This window comes from Rhineura floridana, chromosome 4 (assembly GCF_030035675.1).
Source record: "Rhineura floridana isolate rRhiFlo1 chromosome 4, rRhiFlo1.hap2, whole genome shotgun sequence".
NCBI lineage: Eukaryota > Metazoa > Chordata > Lepidosauria > Squamata > Rhineuridae > Rhineura > Rhineura floridana.
The window spans coordinates 57,832,246-57,853,191 of NC_084483.1; the positions used below are offsets into that span (position 1 = coordinate 57,832,246).

The 20,946-nt window shown below is 41.8% G+C and overlaps 1 protein-coding gene across 5 annotated transcripts in view; it reads right to left on the reverse strand.

The window, feature by feature from the left end:
• The window catches only part of LMBRD1 (LMBR1 domain containing 1), an 85,251-nt gene extending 71,104 nt beyond the window's left edge, over positions 1–14,147 (reverse strand). The window contains exons 1-2 of one of the 5 annotated variants that reach the window (XM_061623071.1): positions 14,049–14,147; positions 10,348–10,524 (exon numbers count right to left, since the gene is read on the reverse strand). In XM_061623071.1, the coding sequence (XP_061479055.1) occupies positions 10,348–10,524; positions 14,049–14,114 (243 nt within the window). In that variant the 5' untranslated portion in view covers positions 14,115–14,147. Of the gene's footprint in view, positions 1–10,347; positions 10,525–13,011; positions 13,152–14,048 lie in introns of those variants that run through there. The other 4 variants (XM_061623072.1, XM_061623070.1, XM_061623075.1 and 1 more) reach the window with 4 other exon arrangements.
• Between the last annotated feature and the right edge of the window lie 6,799 nt (positions 14,148–20,946).

The window sequence follows — 20,946 nt, forward strand, 5'->3', positions numbered from 1 at the left end:
TAGTAAGGTCGAGTATCATTCTGTCAATTTAACTCTTGGATACCCTCTATTAAAGAGGGAGAAACCACGCAACAATTCTTCAGCATTACGTTTTGACTTAACTTTGGTGAAGAGTCAGTCGATAAATGTTTATTCAAAGTTGGGCCCAATTCATGAGGTTCCAAGTATCGTGATGCCAGCCAATTAAAAGAAGATGTTCTGTGTGTAGAGAAGTCATAGTAGAGTTCGCCATAGGAAGAATTCACTGGTCTCTTTTTTTGCAGAAATTTAAAGTTATGGTTATTCGACTCGGGCAATTGTGAGTCTCTCGCATTATTTACCACTATATCTGGGTCAATTTTGATGCTATGGTTTTTGTCAGGTGGTATATCCATTTTTAAATCTAAACCTAATGTGTCTTTGTTTAAAACTTTTCCTTTTTCTTTTAACATAATCCAAGATGTAGATTGTCGTTGTTGTAGGGATGTTTGTTGTGAGACTGGTGAAGATGGTCGTGTTATCTCAAGGTCTCGCCCATGATTTTGTATTATTTTATTAGCAGGTTTGGCGTTTTCGCGTTCCATTGTGTTGGAAGGCGTCTTCACAGGCTCCTGCAGGTGCAATATGGCCAGACGAGCAGCAAGGACTTCAAATCTCTTCAAAATCTCTGCTCTTTGTGCGTGAGGTAAGTGACTAAAAGAGAGTAACAGCGATTTTTCCTCTTCTATTTCATCTAAAAGGTCATTCGTAAATAGTGGCTCACTGCTTAGAAGTTGTTTGGCAAAGCTTTCTTTATGAACTGAGATGTCATTTTTTAAGGATTTTTCTATTTTCTCAGTTTCCATGTGTATGCTTAGATTAGGATTGAAATAGGAAAGAGCTTCAATATGGTTTTTTTTTTCCTGCTGAAAAGTATGCAGTGGGGGTGTAGATGAAAACTTTCAGGGGTCAGTTTTAAATGACTCTGATGAATCTAAATTGATCAATGGACTGTCAATCCACTGTTTCTCAGGCCGTTGTTGTTTGAAATGAGTGACTTTCATAGTCTTCAGTTGGGGTGCCTGGTTTTCAAAAGTTCTAGTGACAGTTATACCCTGTTTGGCCAATTCAGTCTTGTTACAACGAATATACTCTGCCGTGTTACGCGAGTTGAATAAAATCAAGGCTCGTGCCTTATGTCCATTGTAATATAGGTACTCCACCTGTTTTATTTGGTAGGGTTTTAATGGCATTAATAGGGCATTTTGTAGTATTTTGTTTAGATGTCGTTTCCTTTCGTCAAGGGGAATAAGGCCTCTGGGTTTGGGGTAGTTCAGAAACGCCAATTTACAGACGTTTAGAACCAAATTCCACTGAGCAGGAGATTTCTTTGTTTTATAATCCTGCTTTGTTTCCACTTGCTCTTTCTCTTTTTCGAGGGCATCATGCCACGGGTCTTGTTGAGGAAAATACTCAATCTCCCTAAGGTTGACGGAATGGTTACTTGCAGAAAAAAGGATCAGGGATGAGTTATTGGATGTTTCATCATCACGTTGATTAGCTTTATTATTTTTATTAGGTTTTTCTAAGAGGATTACATTTATGAGATAATGACAACAGAAGTTTGAGTCCTTTATCAGCCACAATCGTCGTGAGCTTGGATAAAAAAAACAATTAAATCCTTTGTTCCTATCTTAACTTTTTCTTTAAGAAGCTAGCTCAGTCATAAACCTATACATGTGTACAGGTCATGAAACCATATGGCTAGCAATCCCCAGATAATGCATGCATAAATGGGTTTGTTCGCAGTTGCAGATCAAGGGGTTGCACTGGTCCCTCCCATTTTCCTTTAATGAGGATATTTCTGATAATGAATCAAACACGGTCACATTAGCAATAACCCAATAAAATATCATTTCTAAGGCAGTCATTGTCATAACTGATAGGGTGGGCAAGCCTAAAAAGAATCTCTGTATCCACCACAGTCCTATTCACCTTACACAGCCTTACTTACACAGAAGTCACTCCAAGAAGGCAATAATAATTTCTGAAATGAAATTATTCAAAGAGGCAGAGACAGATACCACAAAAAAACAAAATAGTTATCTGTCAATTTACAAATGTTTGCCCTCATTCCTGTCATCCAATTGACAAGGTTGTGGCCCATCCTCAAATCGGGCTAGCTGGGGCAGATGAGAGTTGCAGTCCACAACATTTGGAGGGCTCCAAATGCTCACCTCAACAATTGCTGCCAGGCTTTTAGGGCCAGGGAAGCATAGGTTCGGCCCACATCCAAGCAGGAGTCTGGCAGGCGTGCTGCACAAATGACGGAAGACTCCAGTACCACTTCTGGCAAGCATAGAGGGCTTGGAAGAGAGACAAAGTCATGCATCTCCTGCAAAGGGTGTGGATACCATGAGAAACAGAGGGAAAGGTTCCTGCAGCTTTTTTTCTTATCCAAACATCTGGAGAGAAATGCCCACCTCTCTGCCAGGTTTGAAGGGAAACCAGAGTTCTCTCTCAACTTCTTTTGAAATATGGAGAATAAAAAAAAGACAGCAGGAATCTCCCACCTGCTATTTCTTCCCTTGGAAGGAAGAAAGCTTTCTCTCAGCTGTGCTGCAGTTTGGAAAAAGGAAAAGACAGGAAGGCAAATTCCAGCTGTGCCGACCCCTCTCCAAACTTCAGTGCAAAGAGACTGTCAGAGGCTGCTGGGAGCCTGCCTTGCCAAAGAGAAAGAGCACTTGCCTCTGACAACTGTATTGTGGATGCCTGCCAAAATACCAAGAGTTTTAATAGATCGTTTGCTCAGAAGAATATGGACAGCTATGCTTAATTAGATCTCTCTCTGAATATAACAAATCCTAAGAAAGAAAGAAAAAGAAACAAGTCTACCCTCCACTTCCATTCCAGTGTCTGTAAGGCATTGGAGAATGCTTATTTCCATGGCTCAGCATATCCAAGGTACTCCCTTGATGCTGGAAGAAGCCAACCACAACACTAGTAGCTACAGCAGTATCGATGCTGGGTAGTAGCTAACAAGAGCTGTACTTAAGGGGGTAGTGGAAGGCAACATGCTACTTTTAATTTGTACCCTTTATGCAGAAACAAATAATGCATTTCTCTGCTTCTTCACGTCCTTACAAGTTTACAAGATCCACGTTTTCTAAGAAATGAAGGTTCTGAAAGTTAAGTCAAGTTGATAAACACAGCATTTAAGGAGGGCACAGTACCACCCATACAGGTTTGTGTTTATTCAGCCAGAGAGGTTGTTACAGGTACCAGGAAGAAAACGGACAGTGCTGGAAGCAGAATTGCTCAAGAGTTAGAAGAGAACTCCCATATATTAGGTTTCAGAATAAAGGGGGGAATTTTTTTACTACGTATCTTTGGGACTATCAAAGTGCAAAATCAAACCACACTAAAATAAATTACACAATGAAATTCCTTCATAACAGAAAGAAGCAGTATGACAGTATTTTACTTACAAAAAACACACGTTTTCTTGAATTCCCGTTTAAAAAATGAATGCTAGCAAACTTTGTATTTACAGCTCCAGTACAAATAAGGAAGATTATTTAATTAGTACCGAATTGTTCTCATAAACACTTTCCCTGCTTGGTTGGTAATACAGTAGCGCCCCGCTAATACGGCGGGTTAGGGACCAGGCCCCTGCCGTAAAGCGGGGCCCCATAGACTATAATGGGCCGCGTCACGCAAAAATGACGTCAAAATGGCGCGCAACGGAAAAAAACCGCCGTATTAGCGGAACAAGTGCTGTAAGAGCGGGGCCTTTCCCTAATTGAAAACCGCCACATGAACGAAGCGCCGTAAAGCAGAACGCCGTAAAGCGGGGCCCTACTGTAAGGCTTTTTTTGGCAGGGTGGAGAGAGAAAAGAGAGAATCAAAAGCAAAGGAAAGCAATCCAGAGCCTGAGGTGTGAAGAAGTTTAGCAGAGCCACTCATACTATTCTCCACCATCACTCCAACACGAGCTTCACCTGCATCGTTGTAGGATAGCAACTTGCAGTTTCATAGGAACAGATACTTTTAGGGGGAAGGGGGACATGAAAGCAAAATGTTTCATTTTTACAAAAAAATATTGGGGTAGATTTTGAAGGACACTACTACTAAAAAGGATCACTACTAAACCCAATGAAAACCCAAAAAGTTTTAAGTAGGCAACAGAATCATTAATTCTTTAATGCAGGTGTGGGAAATTTCCAGGCAATGCCATCTCTCCTTCTGAGCCCCCCTTAACCTCCTGCTGAGTCATTTTCCTCCAATCAGCTGGGCAATGGAAGGAGGGAGACCAAGTGAAGGTTGAAACCTTCCCTCTCTACAAGCTGTGAATGAGGTGAGTGCGTGAATCTCTGTATATGTGTTGGACCAAGAGATCTACTTGGATAATTACCAGCCTTTCAAAGATTTATCTGAGGGGCTATGAGTATATGCAGAGAGAGTGAACCACTGTACACTTTTATGCAGAAGTTATTTATAATAGCCCTTTTTTGTCATCATATTGTTATTTAGATAAAAATAAGACGACCTTTGATCCCACCCACCACCAGTATGCACACCCCCAAGGAAAAAGGTTTCTTGCCAATGCCCTAAGGTCTAACCCATCATTTTAATCTTTAATACAACTTGAACTGGATTTATTTGAAACACTACAAGTTATTCCATTGCACCTGCATGACTGAATCACCTCAATAAACGAAAATAATTTTACTTTCCCTCTCCTCCAAAGAGATGAGCTATAGCACTGTTCTTCAACTTTTCAACCTTGCATCCTTGCAACCTTGCATAGATTTAGTATGTTAAAATGCTAGATTATGATGCAAGGGGAAAAGGAGTTTATAAGAACCGTATATATAGCACGGCAACTGAAGTCATGGTGTGGGCTAGATCAGAAATAATCACATGATCACTTTCCATGTCATACGCAGCTCATGAATCTTTTCTCAAGATAAATTCCCTGACCTCTGCCCTTACCTATCCGCACACTCAGTGTTCCTGATACTGGGGAAAACATGGTTCTTGTAATTCATATTGGGAAAAATAAGCAACTACACAATTTGCAAGAAGCATAGTTCTTATAGCCCTGGCTATAATTTGGAAGATGTACATTACCCTGTCAAATGCTTTTGTCCTAGTTAAATGCATACCAGCCACAATGAAGGGGTCTGAATGATTAATACTTATTTCTATGCTACCATTGAAACATTTGCTATGCCAGTTAATACTATCGACAGTGGATAAGCAATACCAATTTTAGGCACATAATACAACTCAGTTGTATTTTCATTAAGTTACTTCTGACTTTTCAACAAGTGGTACCACTACTGTTTCTGAATTTATTTTTTTAAAATATACGTATATAAAACACACACACACACCAAAAATATTATTAAAGCCATAGCCTTAAAAAAAATTACTGCCATCAATCCTGTTTTTAACCCAGCTGAAGTAATACATACAAAAATCCAGTGCTGAATTAGTACTAAACACTAACTGATCCTTCTGTTTTCAGCTCCCTGAATATCCCTTACTTATCTGTAGAAGACTGGAAGAAGGAGGAAATCCATTTATTTTTGTATCTTGTTCCACTGTACATTTTGTAATACAGTTGCACTCTTCCTGTTTAAAATATACCTTTATACTAGTGGTTTCCAAACTTTTCTCATGGACTGCTTGAAAATTGCTGAGGGTCCTGGAGGATCACTTGATGATTTTTCTGCCTATTGTAGCAATTGTAATATGCCGTGCTAGATGCTGTATGATTTCATTTTAATTGCTCTTTTATGTTATTGCATTCCATAGAATTCAAATTGCAATTCACTAATAGGCAAAAAACATTGTGGTTTAAGAACATACCTATAGCCCACAGATATTTCTATCAATCTTTTAAAAGCAGGGAAATTCAGCACCTATTTATTATTTATTTATTTATTATTTATTTGTTTCATTTTTAGACCGCCCATAGCTAGTAGCTCTCTGGGCGGTGTACAAAACAGATTAAAAATACAATATTATAATAAAATCAATCACATATATCAACAACAATATTAAAATAAAACATAGACATAAACATTAACATTAAAAACATTAAAAAGCCTGGGAGTACAGCCAGGTCTTAACCTGGCGCCTAAAAGAAAGCACCGTAGGCGCCAGGCGTATCTCTTCAGGTAAGCTGTTCCACAATTCGGGGGCCACTACAGAAAAGGCCCTAGATCTGGTAACAATCCTCCGGACATCCTGGTGAGATGGTACCCGGAGGAGGGCCTTAGATACTGAACGAAGTGAACGGGTACACATTTGTCAAAAAGCAAACACAATTTGGGTTGGTCTTTCACAGTCCAATCCACTTCCTGGGTAGCTTGGAAGAATTTGGTAACATATGCCTCTGAGCATATGGGGAGTGGTGGCAACACCTGCCATCTCCAAAGATATAGAATTGCATTTTTGTATGTTTGTTGGTGTTCTTCTTACTTTGCTTCTTTCCTGTGTTACTATTGTTTCTACAGAGAATCTAATCCAGCAAATTTTATTTCCCCCATTATTCATCCTAGAAACCTGTGTCAAATTTATTTTTATTAATTTCAAAACCTTTTTATTGGTCAATGTCATATGTTGGTGAAGACAGCATTTTGTGTTTCAAATTGGAGGTTATGTTCTATTTCTCTTTGGGGTGCATTAACAGTTAAATCTGAAACTGCAGTTTGATGTAAAATCAGACTGATTCCAATATGTTGCTACTTAAGCAATGACTCTAGCTGTTGGAAAAACAAACTTAGCCTGCCCAAGATGCATATTTTCAGACTGCTACGTTTAAACCACTTCATTTAAGGCAAGGTGGAAAATGGAAATGGAGTGCCTTCAAGTCGATTCCGACTTATGGCTACCCTATGAATAGGGTTTTCATGGTAAGCGGTATTCAGAGGGGGGTTACCATTGCCTCCCTCTGACGCTAGTTCTCCCCAGCTGGCTAGGGCCTGCTCAGCTTGCCACAGCTGCACAAGCCAGCCCCTTCCTTGTCAGCAACTGCCAACTTGGGGGCAACTGGGTTCCTTGGGACTATGCAGCTTGCCCATGGCTGCACAGGTGACAGGACACGTAACCCCTGAGCCACTCACTGTGGGGGTGATCTTTAGCTGGTGCTTGACACCCAGGAGACAAGAGTGGGGATTTAAACTCACAGACTCTGGGCTCCCAGCCAGGCTGTCCTTCCCGCTATGCTATACCAGCTGTTTTAAGGCAAGGTGGGTATGGACAATTAAAAACACAGAGCACACCTAGCATTTTGCTAGAATATATTTCACCTACCACTGTTTTATCATGTGCAAACTGAGACACTCTTGAGGTCCAGTGGAGACTATTCTGCAGAATAGTCAGTGCCATTATTCCACAATTATTTTGAGTTTTTTTTAGTGTAAATTTTGCAAAGTGTTGCTGTACTTCACATATTCACAGAAACAGAAGCAAAAGAAAATAATTTCCTATAGGAAACTTCACTAAAATTGCAAAGGAAATCAGACATATTTAAAGTGGCTATCTGAACTATATCAACTGTCTTAATAATGTTGCTTCCTCCCTGCTCAAACAAGATCAGCATAGCACATGTCTTCTTTCTGCTATTTGGGCTGATTGCAGGTGTTGCCACCACTCACCATATGCTCAGAGGCACATGTTACCAAATTCTTCCAAGCTACACAGCAAGTGGATTGGACTGTGAAAGACCAACCCAAATTGTGTTTGCATTTTGACAAATTTGTAGGGCAGTACAATATCTCAGAGAGGAGGTCAGGTCTCCTGCTCCCCTGGTGCGTTGACTATAGCTGCCCAATTTCCCTGCTTTTTAAAGTTTGGTAGAAATATCTGTGGGCTATAGGTACATTCTTAAACCAGAAGGTTTTTTGCCTATTAGTGTTTCTCTGCTTTTTAATCCGGGAGGTAAGAAATGGGATCCTGTGCAAGTTTGCTGACAATGGATAGATCATTTGCATTCTTATTGAGTTCAGTGGGATTTACTCCCCTGCACTCATCCTTAGGATTGGTGATACCGACCACAGGGGATGGGAGGAGGTGGAGGAGGGAGGGAGGGAGAGCAGGGGGAAGGAGGGAGATGGGAGCAGGCAGAATGGGGAGGGAAGGAGAAAGGCAAGTGTGATCATTTGCATGTTTATTGAGTTCAGTGGGGTTTACTCCCGTGCATTCGTGCTTAGGATAGGTAAAACTGACCGGGGGGGGTGAGGGAGGGAGAGCTGGAGTGGGCAGGGGAGGGGGAAGAATGAAAGAGGGGAGGGGGAAGGGACAGGAAAGGGGAAGGAGGAGAAAGACAGGTCTGATCATTTACATGTTTATTGAGTTCAATGGAATTTACTCCTATGCAATCATGGTTAGGATAGGTAAAACTGACCATGGGGGTGGGGGACGGGGGAGGAGAGGAGAGGGAAGAAGAAAGGGAGGGAAGAGCAGAGCAGAAAGAGGGGAAGGGAGAAGGAGGGGAAGGGAGAAGGAGGGGATTGGAGGGGGACGGGCAAAGGAAGGGTGAGGGGAGGTTTATTCATAGGCATGCTTACTGAGTTCAGTGGTATTTACTCCTATGCAATCATGCTGAAGATAGGTAAAACTGACCATGGAGAGGAAGAGGGGGAGGGGAGGAAGGGGGGGAGATTGGGTGGGTGGGCACTGTGCAGAGGGGAAGCCCCTTTCCTTTCCAAAAGGAAAACATTGTGAACAGTGTCATTGGTTTTCAGCGTTTCCCCCACCTTTTTATTCTACAGCAGGCACATGTAGCCTCCCACCCAAATTTAAACCAAAGCTGTCCCTAACCACATCCACACCAGACTGTTATTTCACTTTAGAAAGTCATGACTTCACCCAAAGAATCTTGGTCAGTGTAGTTCGTGAAGGGTTCTGAGAGTTGCTAGGAGACGCCCTGTTCCCCTCACAGACCTTCAATCAGAGTGGCTGACTGTTAAACCACTCTGGCCACTGGAGCTCTGTCAGTGGAATAGGAGTCTCTTCTCAGCACCCTTCACAAACTACACTTCCCAGGATTCTTTGGGGGAAGCCATGACTGTCTCAAGTGAAATCAAAGTCTGGTGTGGGTGTAGCCCCCTGATTAGCCAACCCCAGGTGCTGTGAGTCTGGCTTTTGGAACACTGACAGTTGGTTCTTACTGAGTATGCCTGACATTATCATTCAGTTCAAGCCAAAATTTCTTTAATTAAAAATCAGCCAGACATTTTTTTAACTTTTAAACTGCAGAAGATGAAGGTCAGTAACAGGATTACAGGTACTCTGTGAACATGGCTCATTTTTAATGAATTTCAACAGATTATGAGAACTCTCAGAGAAAAAAGTCCAAAAGGGGTCTGGGTTTTTTTTCCTCCCTTTTTCGACTTTGAACTGTCGATTCTCTCTGACTGTCCTGTGTATCACCATGAAAATTTACAGAAGCAAGTGTTTCTGAGTTCAGGACTATAGGTTTTGTAAGGTTTTGTTTTGAAATGAGCTTATGGGAAGCATCAGAATGGAAAGGGGCGGAATGTGAAAAATCCACGCTGGCTATAGTATACAGCCACTTTTGTGGCTGTATAATACAGTAATATGCGATATAAGAAATATAAGAAATAATTAAAATACAACTAAAAATCAATATATTTAATGTGAGGGATGTGACACCTTCAACCACAAATCCACAGACACAGCACAGACCACCTGAAGGAAGCTCATGGGGCCACTGGTGGGAACTCCTGCTTTGTGCTATTTGACATGTAGGCCTAGTTCAGATATAACACTCCTCAATCTGCTATGGTTAGGAGATCAGGAGTTCCCTACAAGCCCACACACAGCAGTGCAGTGGCAAATTCAGAGGTGCAGGGTCCACTCCCTGCCACAGCCACGCCCCCTTCCACTTTCCCTCATCTCCCTTGCTCTCACTATCCTCTTGCAAGTCCACAGTTCCTTTAATCCAAACTGTAGTATAGGCTTCCTTCAATCCAAACTGAAGTATACACTGTTACTCATTTACACCCTACAACCACATGAAATCCAACTTTGCTGGAATCAAACCAAGCTCTTTGTGCATTTGTTCTGAAGATCAGAAGCTGCTAAGAAATTATTTAGTACTGCCATAAAAATGAAGAAGCCATTAACAGGCTTATTATTATTGAGTCAACAAACTAATTCTGTTCGTCTCAGAAATCAGTCTCACTTTTCATGGGGCTTACTTCCTACAGTGTGTGTTTATGATTGCAGCTCACTTGAATATATTTTGATGGCTTGATTTAGTATTTTAATTTCACAAAGATATGAAGAAACATACACTACTTTTGTTTTAAAAAATGGCACCAATAGCAGGAAACGGTAATCAATACATACCTTAAAGGTCCCATTTTGGTTCTTCACATAAGAAACCAAAAAAATGTCCACTGGTAAGAGTGCTGATGTAATAAGTGCTATTGCAAGAGCAAAAATAGATGTTATAGTAGAAATTACTTCACTTTCTCGTCTGCTCTGGTACTTGCGGACATAAACCCAGCAGAATGCCAGGATAACCTAAAAAATACAGATAAGTTACTGCAACCAGGTGAAAGACTTCACAGTCTTAAAATAGTCTTATTTCTCAACACAAAAACAAAGTCCATGCAAAGGCATCTGCTCTCTATAGCCTGATTTTTAGTTGTGCTCATGTTTTGATTTTCCCTTTTGCCAGGCCAGAGTTTCATCCTCATAACAAGATTTTTAGTTTGCAGGAGTGGGTTATACAATTACATAATAATTATTTGAAGTACAGATCCAACTTTTTAAATGCTATTAAGCCTCTAATTTAAGCAACTTCTTAACTGAATTGTAATATGATTTGCCAGTTCTTACTATTATCTCTTAATATACATGGGCTCTATTTTATGTTGTAGCAGCAAGTTCCCCATTTGCTACAAGATAGTGTCTTATAACAGGATTGTTAACAGTGAGATAACGCACATACAGGCTACCCTGAACTCTAAATACATTTGCGAATGTATAAACAATTAAGTACATTCCCATCCAAAAATGATACAATATACAGGAGTGCAGAGTGGCTTATGTGGTGTTATCCCATTGTTAACAAGCCTGTGATGCAACAATCATCAGTTGCTCAAGGGTGCCTAATAAACTTCAGGATGAGTGAGGAATGAGGTCAGCTCTCCCTCGTCCCCAGTCCAACACCATCCACTACACCAGACTGGCTCTCATCCTTGCTCTTTATGTCCAGAATTCAACCATTTTAGTCATGAGATGCCTTAATACTGCAGGTCCTTTGCCCCAGTCATAAAAGAAAACTGACAGGTCAGAAGCCCCAAACAAAGTTCTGGCTCCCAAAAGTCATTGTGAAGGTCTCTCAGCCTGTCAACTAATTACAGACTCGTCAAAAATTGCTGCCTCCCTCTCTCATATACACACACCTCTACACATCCACACAGGAATTCTGCATGTACATTCCACTGCTTGTAGGCTCCAGTCGTGGGAACATACATAATTACATTTGCAGAAATAAGAGTGTTATATGTGGATGCTTGCCACACCAATGTCCTGGGATGGCCAGTGTAATTCTGATATGTCCACCCAACATACATCTGCAGAGACGAACATCTGCAAAGGGCTTTGGCAATAAAAAGCCATTAGATGCATTCTGAAGAGCAGAGTGAGAATTCTAGATTGTATTAGCAATGGAAAGTATGGAGCCAAGGTATGGTATTCCGCTTGGATTTATATATCTTCAATGTACATACATGAATATGTGATGTACGAAGGACTTAAGTAATAGAGTGAGGTCATTCATCAGTTCCCCACCCCCTCACTAAAGCTAAGGTAGGGAGTAATTAATTTTGTACCATCAATATATCTCGTACTTAAACAGGAGAGGGGAAGGAAATACAGATCTCTCCACTCAAAAGCTTACAACATAAATTTTCATGGTGGTACACTCATGTAGTAGAATTCTGGACAGTAGCACTTCATGACTGCAGTCGCGGAGAGATCATACAGATACCCCAATACTAAAACTCTGTTCATATTGTAAACTAGCACACCAGAGCAGAGGGCTATGTCAAACTTTTAACTGCAATGCATTATTTACTGCATGCAGCCCCAAGCAGTATTGTTCTAATGCCACTGTATTCCATGCAATTTCAGGTAAGCCCTACATCACAAGGCGGCCCCTCGTCTAGCTCAAACGTCCTGAGTGTTTGACAGGATCACTGAAGGATGCTGAGGGTCAATCAATTCACCTACATTTTAATGACAAGCTAGTCTTAATTGGGAAACTCACAGGAAAACACACACACACTTTCCCCACACATAGGAAAATAAGGCCAAGAGAAAACAATATTAAAACAAAAGAAAACTTGTCTACTAGCCAAATAGCTATATGCTCTCCCTCCATGGTCAGAGGCAGTATGTTTCTGAATACCAGTTGTTGGAAACTGCAGGAGGAGAGACTGCTCTTATCCTGCTTGGGGGCTTCCCACAGGATCTGGTTGGCCAATGTGTAAACAGGATGCTGGACTAGATGGGGCACTGGCCTGATCTAGCAGGACACTTCTTATGTTCTTAAGTCTAGCTCTTTTCTGTTTCTCTCCCTTCTACACACCTGTACTCGTTTACGAGAAAAAAGCCCCACTCGAACTCCGTGGATATTATTTTATTTCTAAAGAAATACAGATAGGCTTGCAGCATCTCTTACACACCCTCAGCACCTAGGGCTACAATCCTGTGCAAATTACCTCTAGAGTAAACCTCATAGAACGCAGTGCAGCTTACTTCCGAGTATACATACTACCGAACGTGCCTTATAATCCCACCCCACTCTTAACTGAATGAAGCCCTTTAAGCGGGGTCGATCAGGTCTCTGGCCCGCTCTCTAAATGAGGAGCAGACGCCTACTGGCTCAGTAAAAGATGGGGGGGGGAGAAGGAGAGAAAGAAAGAAAATAAGGTAAAGAAGCTACTTGGCTTGACCCAGCCTAGGAAAAGAGGAAACAGAGTCGTGGCTGTCGCCTCCTACCAATAAAGCGAGGCCGAAGAGGCACCAGCCCGTGACCAGGTCCGTCTCGGCGGTAAAAGCTGCCATCTTAACTTCCGGCAACAACACTGAAACGAACAACAACAGCACTGCCGCCTCCAGGGGAAGAGCTAACAGAATGGAAAGGGGCGGGGCAAAACAAGGGCCGTTACCATAGGAGCCACTAAACAACATCCTGCGCCAAATGACTCACAAAGGACTTGAAGAGTCACGATTGGCTGCCGTCGTTGCCTAAGGAGCCCAATGAAAACGAAGTAGAAACGAGCGTAACAAGGTTCTCCAAGTTACTTTGCTGCGTGGGATTCTGACTGTTCCTATCTTGATTAGGTGCTGTCTCACATTCTGGCTTGGCTCTGAGTCGACACTGAAGAAGGGCGGAAGCCCCTTTAAGATTTTAGTGGAAGTCGAAAGGGTCGCAGGAAATCTCAACGGTTAAAATAGCCTCTCTGGCGGTTTAAAAAATAAATTACAGAAACCTTCAAATACTGAGAGCACTTCAGTTAATTCTAGTTATGCAAGTTTACGCGGAAGCAAGCCTGAAGCAATGCGCCAACATCCATGCTTCATATCCATAGGCTGCGAAATGTAGAAGAGCTCTAATCAGTTAGTTACCAAGAGCGCAATCGTACACGTGTTTCCTCCCGAGTAAGCCCGGCAGGGTAAATTTGCATAGGATAGCAGCCTTGATAATAAGCAAAGACAGCGTTTTTGAGAAATATAACCTTGTCTGAAATGGGGGGGGGGGACACGACTCTACAGTATCATGCCGTTTACAGTATTACTTAATCCAGACTAATTGCCTATTTATGTAATCTCGCAGCGTAATCCTATGTATTCTCCAATTTAACTTCAGTGGGACTGACTTCACGTGTGCCTGGGATTGCAGCTTCAATCACTGTTTTGTATGCATCCATAATCAGGAATGGGAAGTGGGAAGCAAGTGTCTTCGTAAAATGTGGACAGTGAGAAGGGAAAGACAGAGCGAATCGGGAGGAAAACAAAGTGTTGTAGCCACCTACCACCAAAGCAACGCTAAAGAAGAACCACCCCGCAGTTACGTCCGATACAGCCGAAAACATCGCCATCTTAGCTTCTAGTTGCTATCCTAACAGCACCACCCTCTGTGCTGCCATTTTTAAAGAACCACACATCTGTGCAATAACAGCAACTCCCATTCTTGTGTAAAGTTTTGCCTTTCAACATTGAACAGAGGGTTTCCCACATCGAACTTAGGAAGGGGAATCACATATTTTATTTTTATTTTTTTGTCCTCACAATAAAAAAAAAAACTTCCTGCATGTAGAAAAGCAGTATGTCAGGGAGAAGCTAAGCTAGGTTTTGGCATGTGTGGTGATGCGGAGCCCACTTGAACATAATGGTACAATCTAGAAACATAAAGTACAATAAGGCCCCACTCATTCGGCGCGTTACCTTCCGGACCCCCGCTGTAAAGTGAAAACCACTGAAAAGAGGAACACATTGAATAGAATAGTGTGCGACGCCCGTAACAAGCACTGTATGAGTGGGGCTTTAGTCTAATTGCATCTAACTGAGACCGCCACATTAGTGAAGCGCTGTAAAGTGAAGTGCCGTAAAGCAAGGCCCTACTGTACAAGGGCTTTCCAACTCCCAAAATGCTTGAACTCATAGTTTTTCCGTGTATGTTTGTTATAATAGGTTGAACTAATTATTGCTCTTTTATTCTTCCCTTTTATAGGCCAAAAAGAATTGGGGAGAGCCCAAAGGAACATTAAGATCAGGACGGAAAGGCCAATTAGGTGGTGTATAATGGTGTACACCAGGAGGGGAGCCTTTGGCCATCCAGATGTTGCTAAACTACAACTCCTATCATCCCTGCCCATTGGCCATACTTGTTGGGGCTGATGTAGTTCATCAACATCTGGAGGGCCACAGGTTCCCCAGCCCTGGTGTACACTATGGAAGATGTAGGAGACAGAAGCATCAGCAGGACCAGTAGTGGGGACCACCCAAATGCTGAGTGATTTGAATCTTCAGTTACTTCCCACTTTCCTAGGTTCAGAGTGTGTAAGATTCCAATTGCAAGCCTCCCAAAGGCTCTCAGCAATCAAACCATGCAGATCAATTTAGGAGTTAGTGATATTACTAAAACATCAAAATATTAATAACCATATCAGAATGATTGGAAGGGAGGATACCTGACGTTAAGCTTGATACAAATGGGCAGAGGAAGCTAATTATAATGACAGTGCACTTAAATTCAAAAATCAGAAATAAGAGGCGGCAATTAAAATTAATATATTAGTAATTAGCAAACAAATGTTTAACACAATTTCATGCATGTTTATTCAGAAATAAATTCTATGAGTTCAGTGGGGTCATTTCCAAGTAAATTGGTATAGGATTGCAGCATACACAGTGTAAGTCTATACAACTACATCATGGTGGCTAATTTAAAATAAAAGATGTGTGGCATAATCCTATCCATATCTATTCAGACATAAGTCCCCGTGTTCACTGAGGCTTATTCTTTGGTAAGTGTGTCTATAGCAGCCTAAAGCATATTTAACATTTCCATATATAGTTAATTGATGGCTATGTTACTCAAGGAATCAGTTTAAGAGACTGACTTACTGAGCAGTGGTGTGGCCAGCTTTTTATTGGTGAAAATCAGAAGCTAAGGCTGTTATCCAATACACACTTACCTGGAAGTAGGTCCCATTGAAGCCAATGGAGCTTACTTCTGAGTAGACATGTATTGGGTTGCACTGTAAGACATTCCCAAAATAAGCCAAATTCAATTTGTGGCTTTTAACCACTTGCTCAGGGTACATGAGATCATCAAAAGATGAAAATATCTAATATTAGCTTGATGACATCAGCTCTTTATAATTGCTAACTACATTCTATTTTCTCAGTTTGAATGTATTATACAGCCACGTGAGTGATTGTATACTATAGGTAGGAGGGATTTTTCACGTTCTACCATGTTAAATTAAAATAACCCCCTCACCCCTTTCTGTTGCTTTGTATAGTCCCAATTCAAAACAAAACCTTACAAGTCTTATACTGTTGGATTCAGAATTGCTTGCTCTACAACTCTGGAAGTTTTCTTGGTGATACACAACCCCCCCCCCAACGGAGAATTCACAAGTTAAAGTGAAAAAATGGAAGAGAGAAAAACAAGCAGTTTGGACTTTTTTCTTCAGGAGTTCTCATAATCTGTTGAAATTCATTAAAAATCAGAGATGACTGTAAAGTATCTCTAATCAAATCCCTGAGCTTACCCCAAACACAGAGCTTAATCTTCAGTAGGTTGAAAGTAAAAAAAAAAGGCATGGTTTATTTTTAATTAATTTATTTAAAAAATGCATTACAGTAGATGATAACATCACACAAGCACAGCTGAACCCAGGAGTTCTTTCCTTTCCCTCCGACATGTGCCTTACACTAGGCTTCTGCATAGCGTTGCTCTTCCCTCATGCTCTGTGTTAAGAGGCACGAGGGAGGAGGGTAAAGAGCCAGATTGGTCGTGGAGCGGAGAGAGAGAGAGAAGAGCTGTGGAGGTGAGTGACGATGATGTGTGTGTGTGTGTGTTACCCCACCCCCACTATCTCCCCTGCCTGCCTTTTCCACTCGCTCAATCGCCCTGCCCCCACTTGCCTTCCCCACTCGCTCAATTGCTCAATCTCCCTGCCCCATCCACGTTCTCTCCCCTGCCTGCCTTCCCCCCCCGCTCCCCCCCCTGCCCCCCCGCTCCCCCCCCCCGCTCTCTTCCCCACCTGCATCATATGTATCTTTTTATGATTCTGAAGCACAAAACCTTTCACACACTAAAGGGAATATACCAGCTCCTGTGGGCAGGTGAGTTCAACTTTCACACTTCCTAAAATGCAGTAAGTATTTGACTGCAATTCAGCCCCACATATGAACTGATTAGTAGAGCACATACACATTATTTTCTGTAAGAAAACATGCTCTATATAAGGCAATAGTAAAGGGCAAGTCTCCAAAAGTGATACAGACTTACAAAGAAGAAAGAGGAATAAGGCTGAAATGGAGGCAAGGGCAAGAAATAGGGAAAGGTGACCAGCCTGAAGCAACGAATGAGCTTGAAGGAAGGAAAGAGGCAAAAAAAAGGGGGTGGGAGCGTTGAAGGACTCACTGCGATTTTTAAAAGTCTACTCAGAATTAAGTCCCATTGAGTGCAGTGCTTCTGTGTGCTGGCAATGAGTGAGTTTAAGGAAAGGGCGGAGAAAAAAATGGGGGTGGAGGAGAGAGCTTTGGAGAATTCACATTTGAATTTTAAAAATGTCTACTCAGAAGTAAATCCCACAGAGTTCAGTGGGGCTTACTCCCAGGTAAGTGGAGAGGAGCTTCTGTGTGCTAGCAATGATCTTGAAGGCTTAATGGCTAACTTAATGGCTCGGTAACACATTGCTCAGAAATGATAGTTATCAATAAATAATAGAAACTTTGGGTAATAGTTATCCCTTGTATCTTAACAACATAATCCCAAGCATGTTTATCAAAATGGGTGTGTGTCCTTTTGTTGCTATTGTTAAACAAATGGAAACCAGAATCACTTGCCAATTGACTACAAATCTCCCAGGGAATCTACCAATAGATTACAGTCTATCTTCTGGCCATCCCTGCACTAAATCATTTGTATGGGCACAGGCCTATCTTGCAGGGTTGTTGTAGCATGGTTCAAAAGAGTGCTTGCAAGAATGAAACTACAATAGCAGAGGTAAGACTCTTCGAAACATTGCCAAAGAAGGCATTGTAAAAAAAGCAATGTCACCTTTCTACTGTGTATCCAGAAATTGAGAAGAAAAAAATGTGGATTTGCTCAGCTCTGTGCAGCTCTTACCTTCTATGTCAAGTGTCATGCATCAAAATTAGACACACCTGATGGTCAAACGCATAATGGCTGCCTCCATTAGAAATTGCTGTCAGAAGTAGCTTCATCACATGATTTTATGGTAACACAAACCTTCCTTGTGGGGTTGTAATATTTTATTTATATATTTATCACTTGATTTGTATCCCGCCCTTCCTCCCAGCAGGAGCCCAGGGTGGCAAATACTCTAGATCAGGATGGTTGGACTTCATGGTTAGACTAGATCAGGATCTGATACTCTAGATCAGGATAGTTAGACTTCAGATTTTTGGTATTGATTTTTATTTTTATTATTATTATTACAAAAACCCAAGATCCGCCAACCAGAGCAAGCCACAAAATATATGCACTTAGAGTTAAATAATTCTTAGCCTAGGAATTTGTTTTGAGTTCCAAAATTCCACACAAAAATCCACTACTGATTATCCCCCACTTTCTTCTTTTCAGCAGTATAATGGTGGGGTGGTCATTTTCTTGTTTTCGTTGTGAAACCGGATTCTGAAATCCTCACTGATCTTCTGCGAGTCATCGTGGGATACAGCAATGCATTTTGATCAGAGCTTGGAAAAGTTCCTTTTTTGAACTACAACTCCCATCAGCCCAATCCAGTGGCCATGCTGGCTGGGGCTGATGGGAGTTGTAGTTCAAAAAAGTAACTTTCCAAGCTCCGATTTTGATCTACATTCTGCTCACCCTGCATTTAAAGTGCTATCCAAAAGCTAAACATTAGGACATAGATCAGTGGTTCCCAACATGGGGGCCGCGAAGTAATCCAGAGGGGGCCACAAACAGTAATTTTTTTTAAAGTCTTCACTCCCTGGACACTGTCTGCTCTCCACTGCAGCTGCAGATGACACCTCCTCCTTGCTCCAAAATGAGAGGGGAGGAATTTTGCGGAAGTGCTAGAGCATCTTTCAGGTGCACCAAAGGCAGGCATCTGCCTATAAAATACATGGCAGACACCAAAGGAAGCTGAGGTGGAGCTACCAGAAAGAAGAGGGAATTACTACCACTGACTCCTCTCTCCTCACACTGCCACTGCTGATGACGCCCTTACTCAGAACGAGAGGGCTTTTTGTGAAGCAAAAAGAAGCAAGGCTGCAAGGAAAGGCTGCTTTCCCCCTTCCTTCTTGGCAGCCAAGCTGCCTTCCTGGAGGGAGGGGGTCACAAAAAATTCTGAGTGTATAAAGGGGGTCCTGTACTCATAAAGGATGGGAACCACTGACATAGATCATAAAAAGAGATGCTGATGATCACTTTTTGATACTGAACTACAAACATTTCCACTGAAAAACCATAAAAACCACAGCCCAAGATTTCCTGTTTCCCAAATACCAGGAAAGCTTTCCAGGGGACAGAGTATGTTACAGTGGGAGCAGTAGGCTGGAAAGCCCAATTGATCAATAATTTTTCCCACATTTATATTTTGAGTGTAGTTTTGTGTATTAAAATGTATGATATCCTCAAGAAAAAATCAGGTGTACCATGTTGGAAGAATAGTTTCAGTTCATAATCTTTTAAGCAGCTTGTTTTTGTTGCAGCCCCCTCCTCCTCAAAACATTTTCATATGTAAATATTCGATATATTTAGGTCTGCACTTTCACAGATTTATCTATGAATAAGTCCTATTGATCTCTATAGGACTGTATAGACATGTATAGGATTGTTCCATGAAAGCCTACATCAAAAACCATACACACTCTAATAACAGGCAGTGAAAAATGCAATATTTTAATAACTATAATTATGATATTTACAGGTTGGTATTTTCTTTTAAAAAGTTGGTGTTTTGATTTTAAAAACTTAAGAAACTGCAGGAAAAATGAAAAGAGTAAAATTACATTCCCGTTTCTGCCAAAACTCTTTCTATTTAATATACCACTTGACAGGAAACAGTTGCCAGTAAAAGGGAATTGCTTCAATGGCACATTTAATAAGTGCCATTTTCTTTCCCTGGCAGCAAATGTGTATATAACGGAGACTGTACACTCGTTGAATGTTACATGTGAATAACTGTACAAGTGTACAGCCCAACTACTTGTGTACCCAGGTACACAGACTGTACACTCGTTGACTGTAACGTGTGAACAGGGCCCATGAAAACCCTATTCAAAGGGTCGCTATAAGTCCGGTTGACTTGAAGGCAGTCCATTTCCATTTTCAAGCATGATTACACAGAAATAAATCCCATTAAACTCAAAAAGTATGCAAATGATCAAACCCACCCTCCCTTCTCCTCCCTCCTATCCCCTCCCTCTTGCCCCTTCCCTCCCCATTCCTTTGCTCCTCCCTCCCCCTCTCCTTCCTCCTCCCCATGGTCAGTTTTACCTATCTTAAGCATGGTTGCACAGAAGTAAATACCATTGAACTCTATAAGCAAGCAAATGATCAAACTTCCCCTCCCCTCCCTCTTCCTTTGCCCCCACCAATATGCTCCTTCCCCCCTCCTCCTCCCCCATGGTCAGTTTTTCCTATCCTAACCATGATTGCATAGGAGTAAATCCCACTGAACTCAATAAGCATGCAAATGATCAGACATGCTTTTCCCCTCTCCTCTCCCTTCCTCCTCCCCTCTTCCTCCTCATCCCCTGCCCACTCCAGCCCTCCCTCCCTCTCCCCCCCGGTCAGTTTTACCTATCCTAAGCATGACTGCACGGGAGTAAATCGCACTGAACTCATAAACATGCAAATAATCCAACCTGTCCTTCTCCTCCCCTCCCCCTCCTGCCTGCTCCTATCCCAGTCCTCCCCTCTGCCTTTCCTCGCCTCCCTCCTCCCCCCCTTCCCATCCCTGGGGTCAGTTGCACCTATCCTAAGCATGATTGCAGGGGAGTAAATCCCACTGAATTCAATAAGCATGCAAATGATCAATCCATTCTCAGCAAACTTGCACAGGATCCCATTTCTTATTAAAAAGCAGGGAAATTCACTAACAGGCAAAAAACCTTGCAGTTTAAAAATACCTATAGCCCACAGATATTTCTATCAAACTTTAAAATGCAGGGAAATTGGGCAGCTATAGTGAATGAACCAGG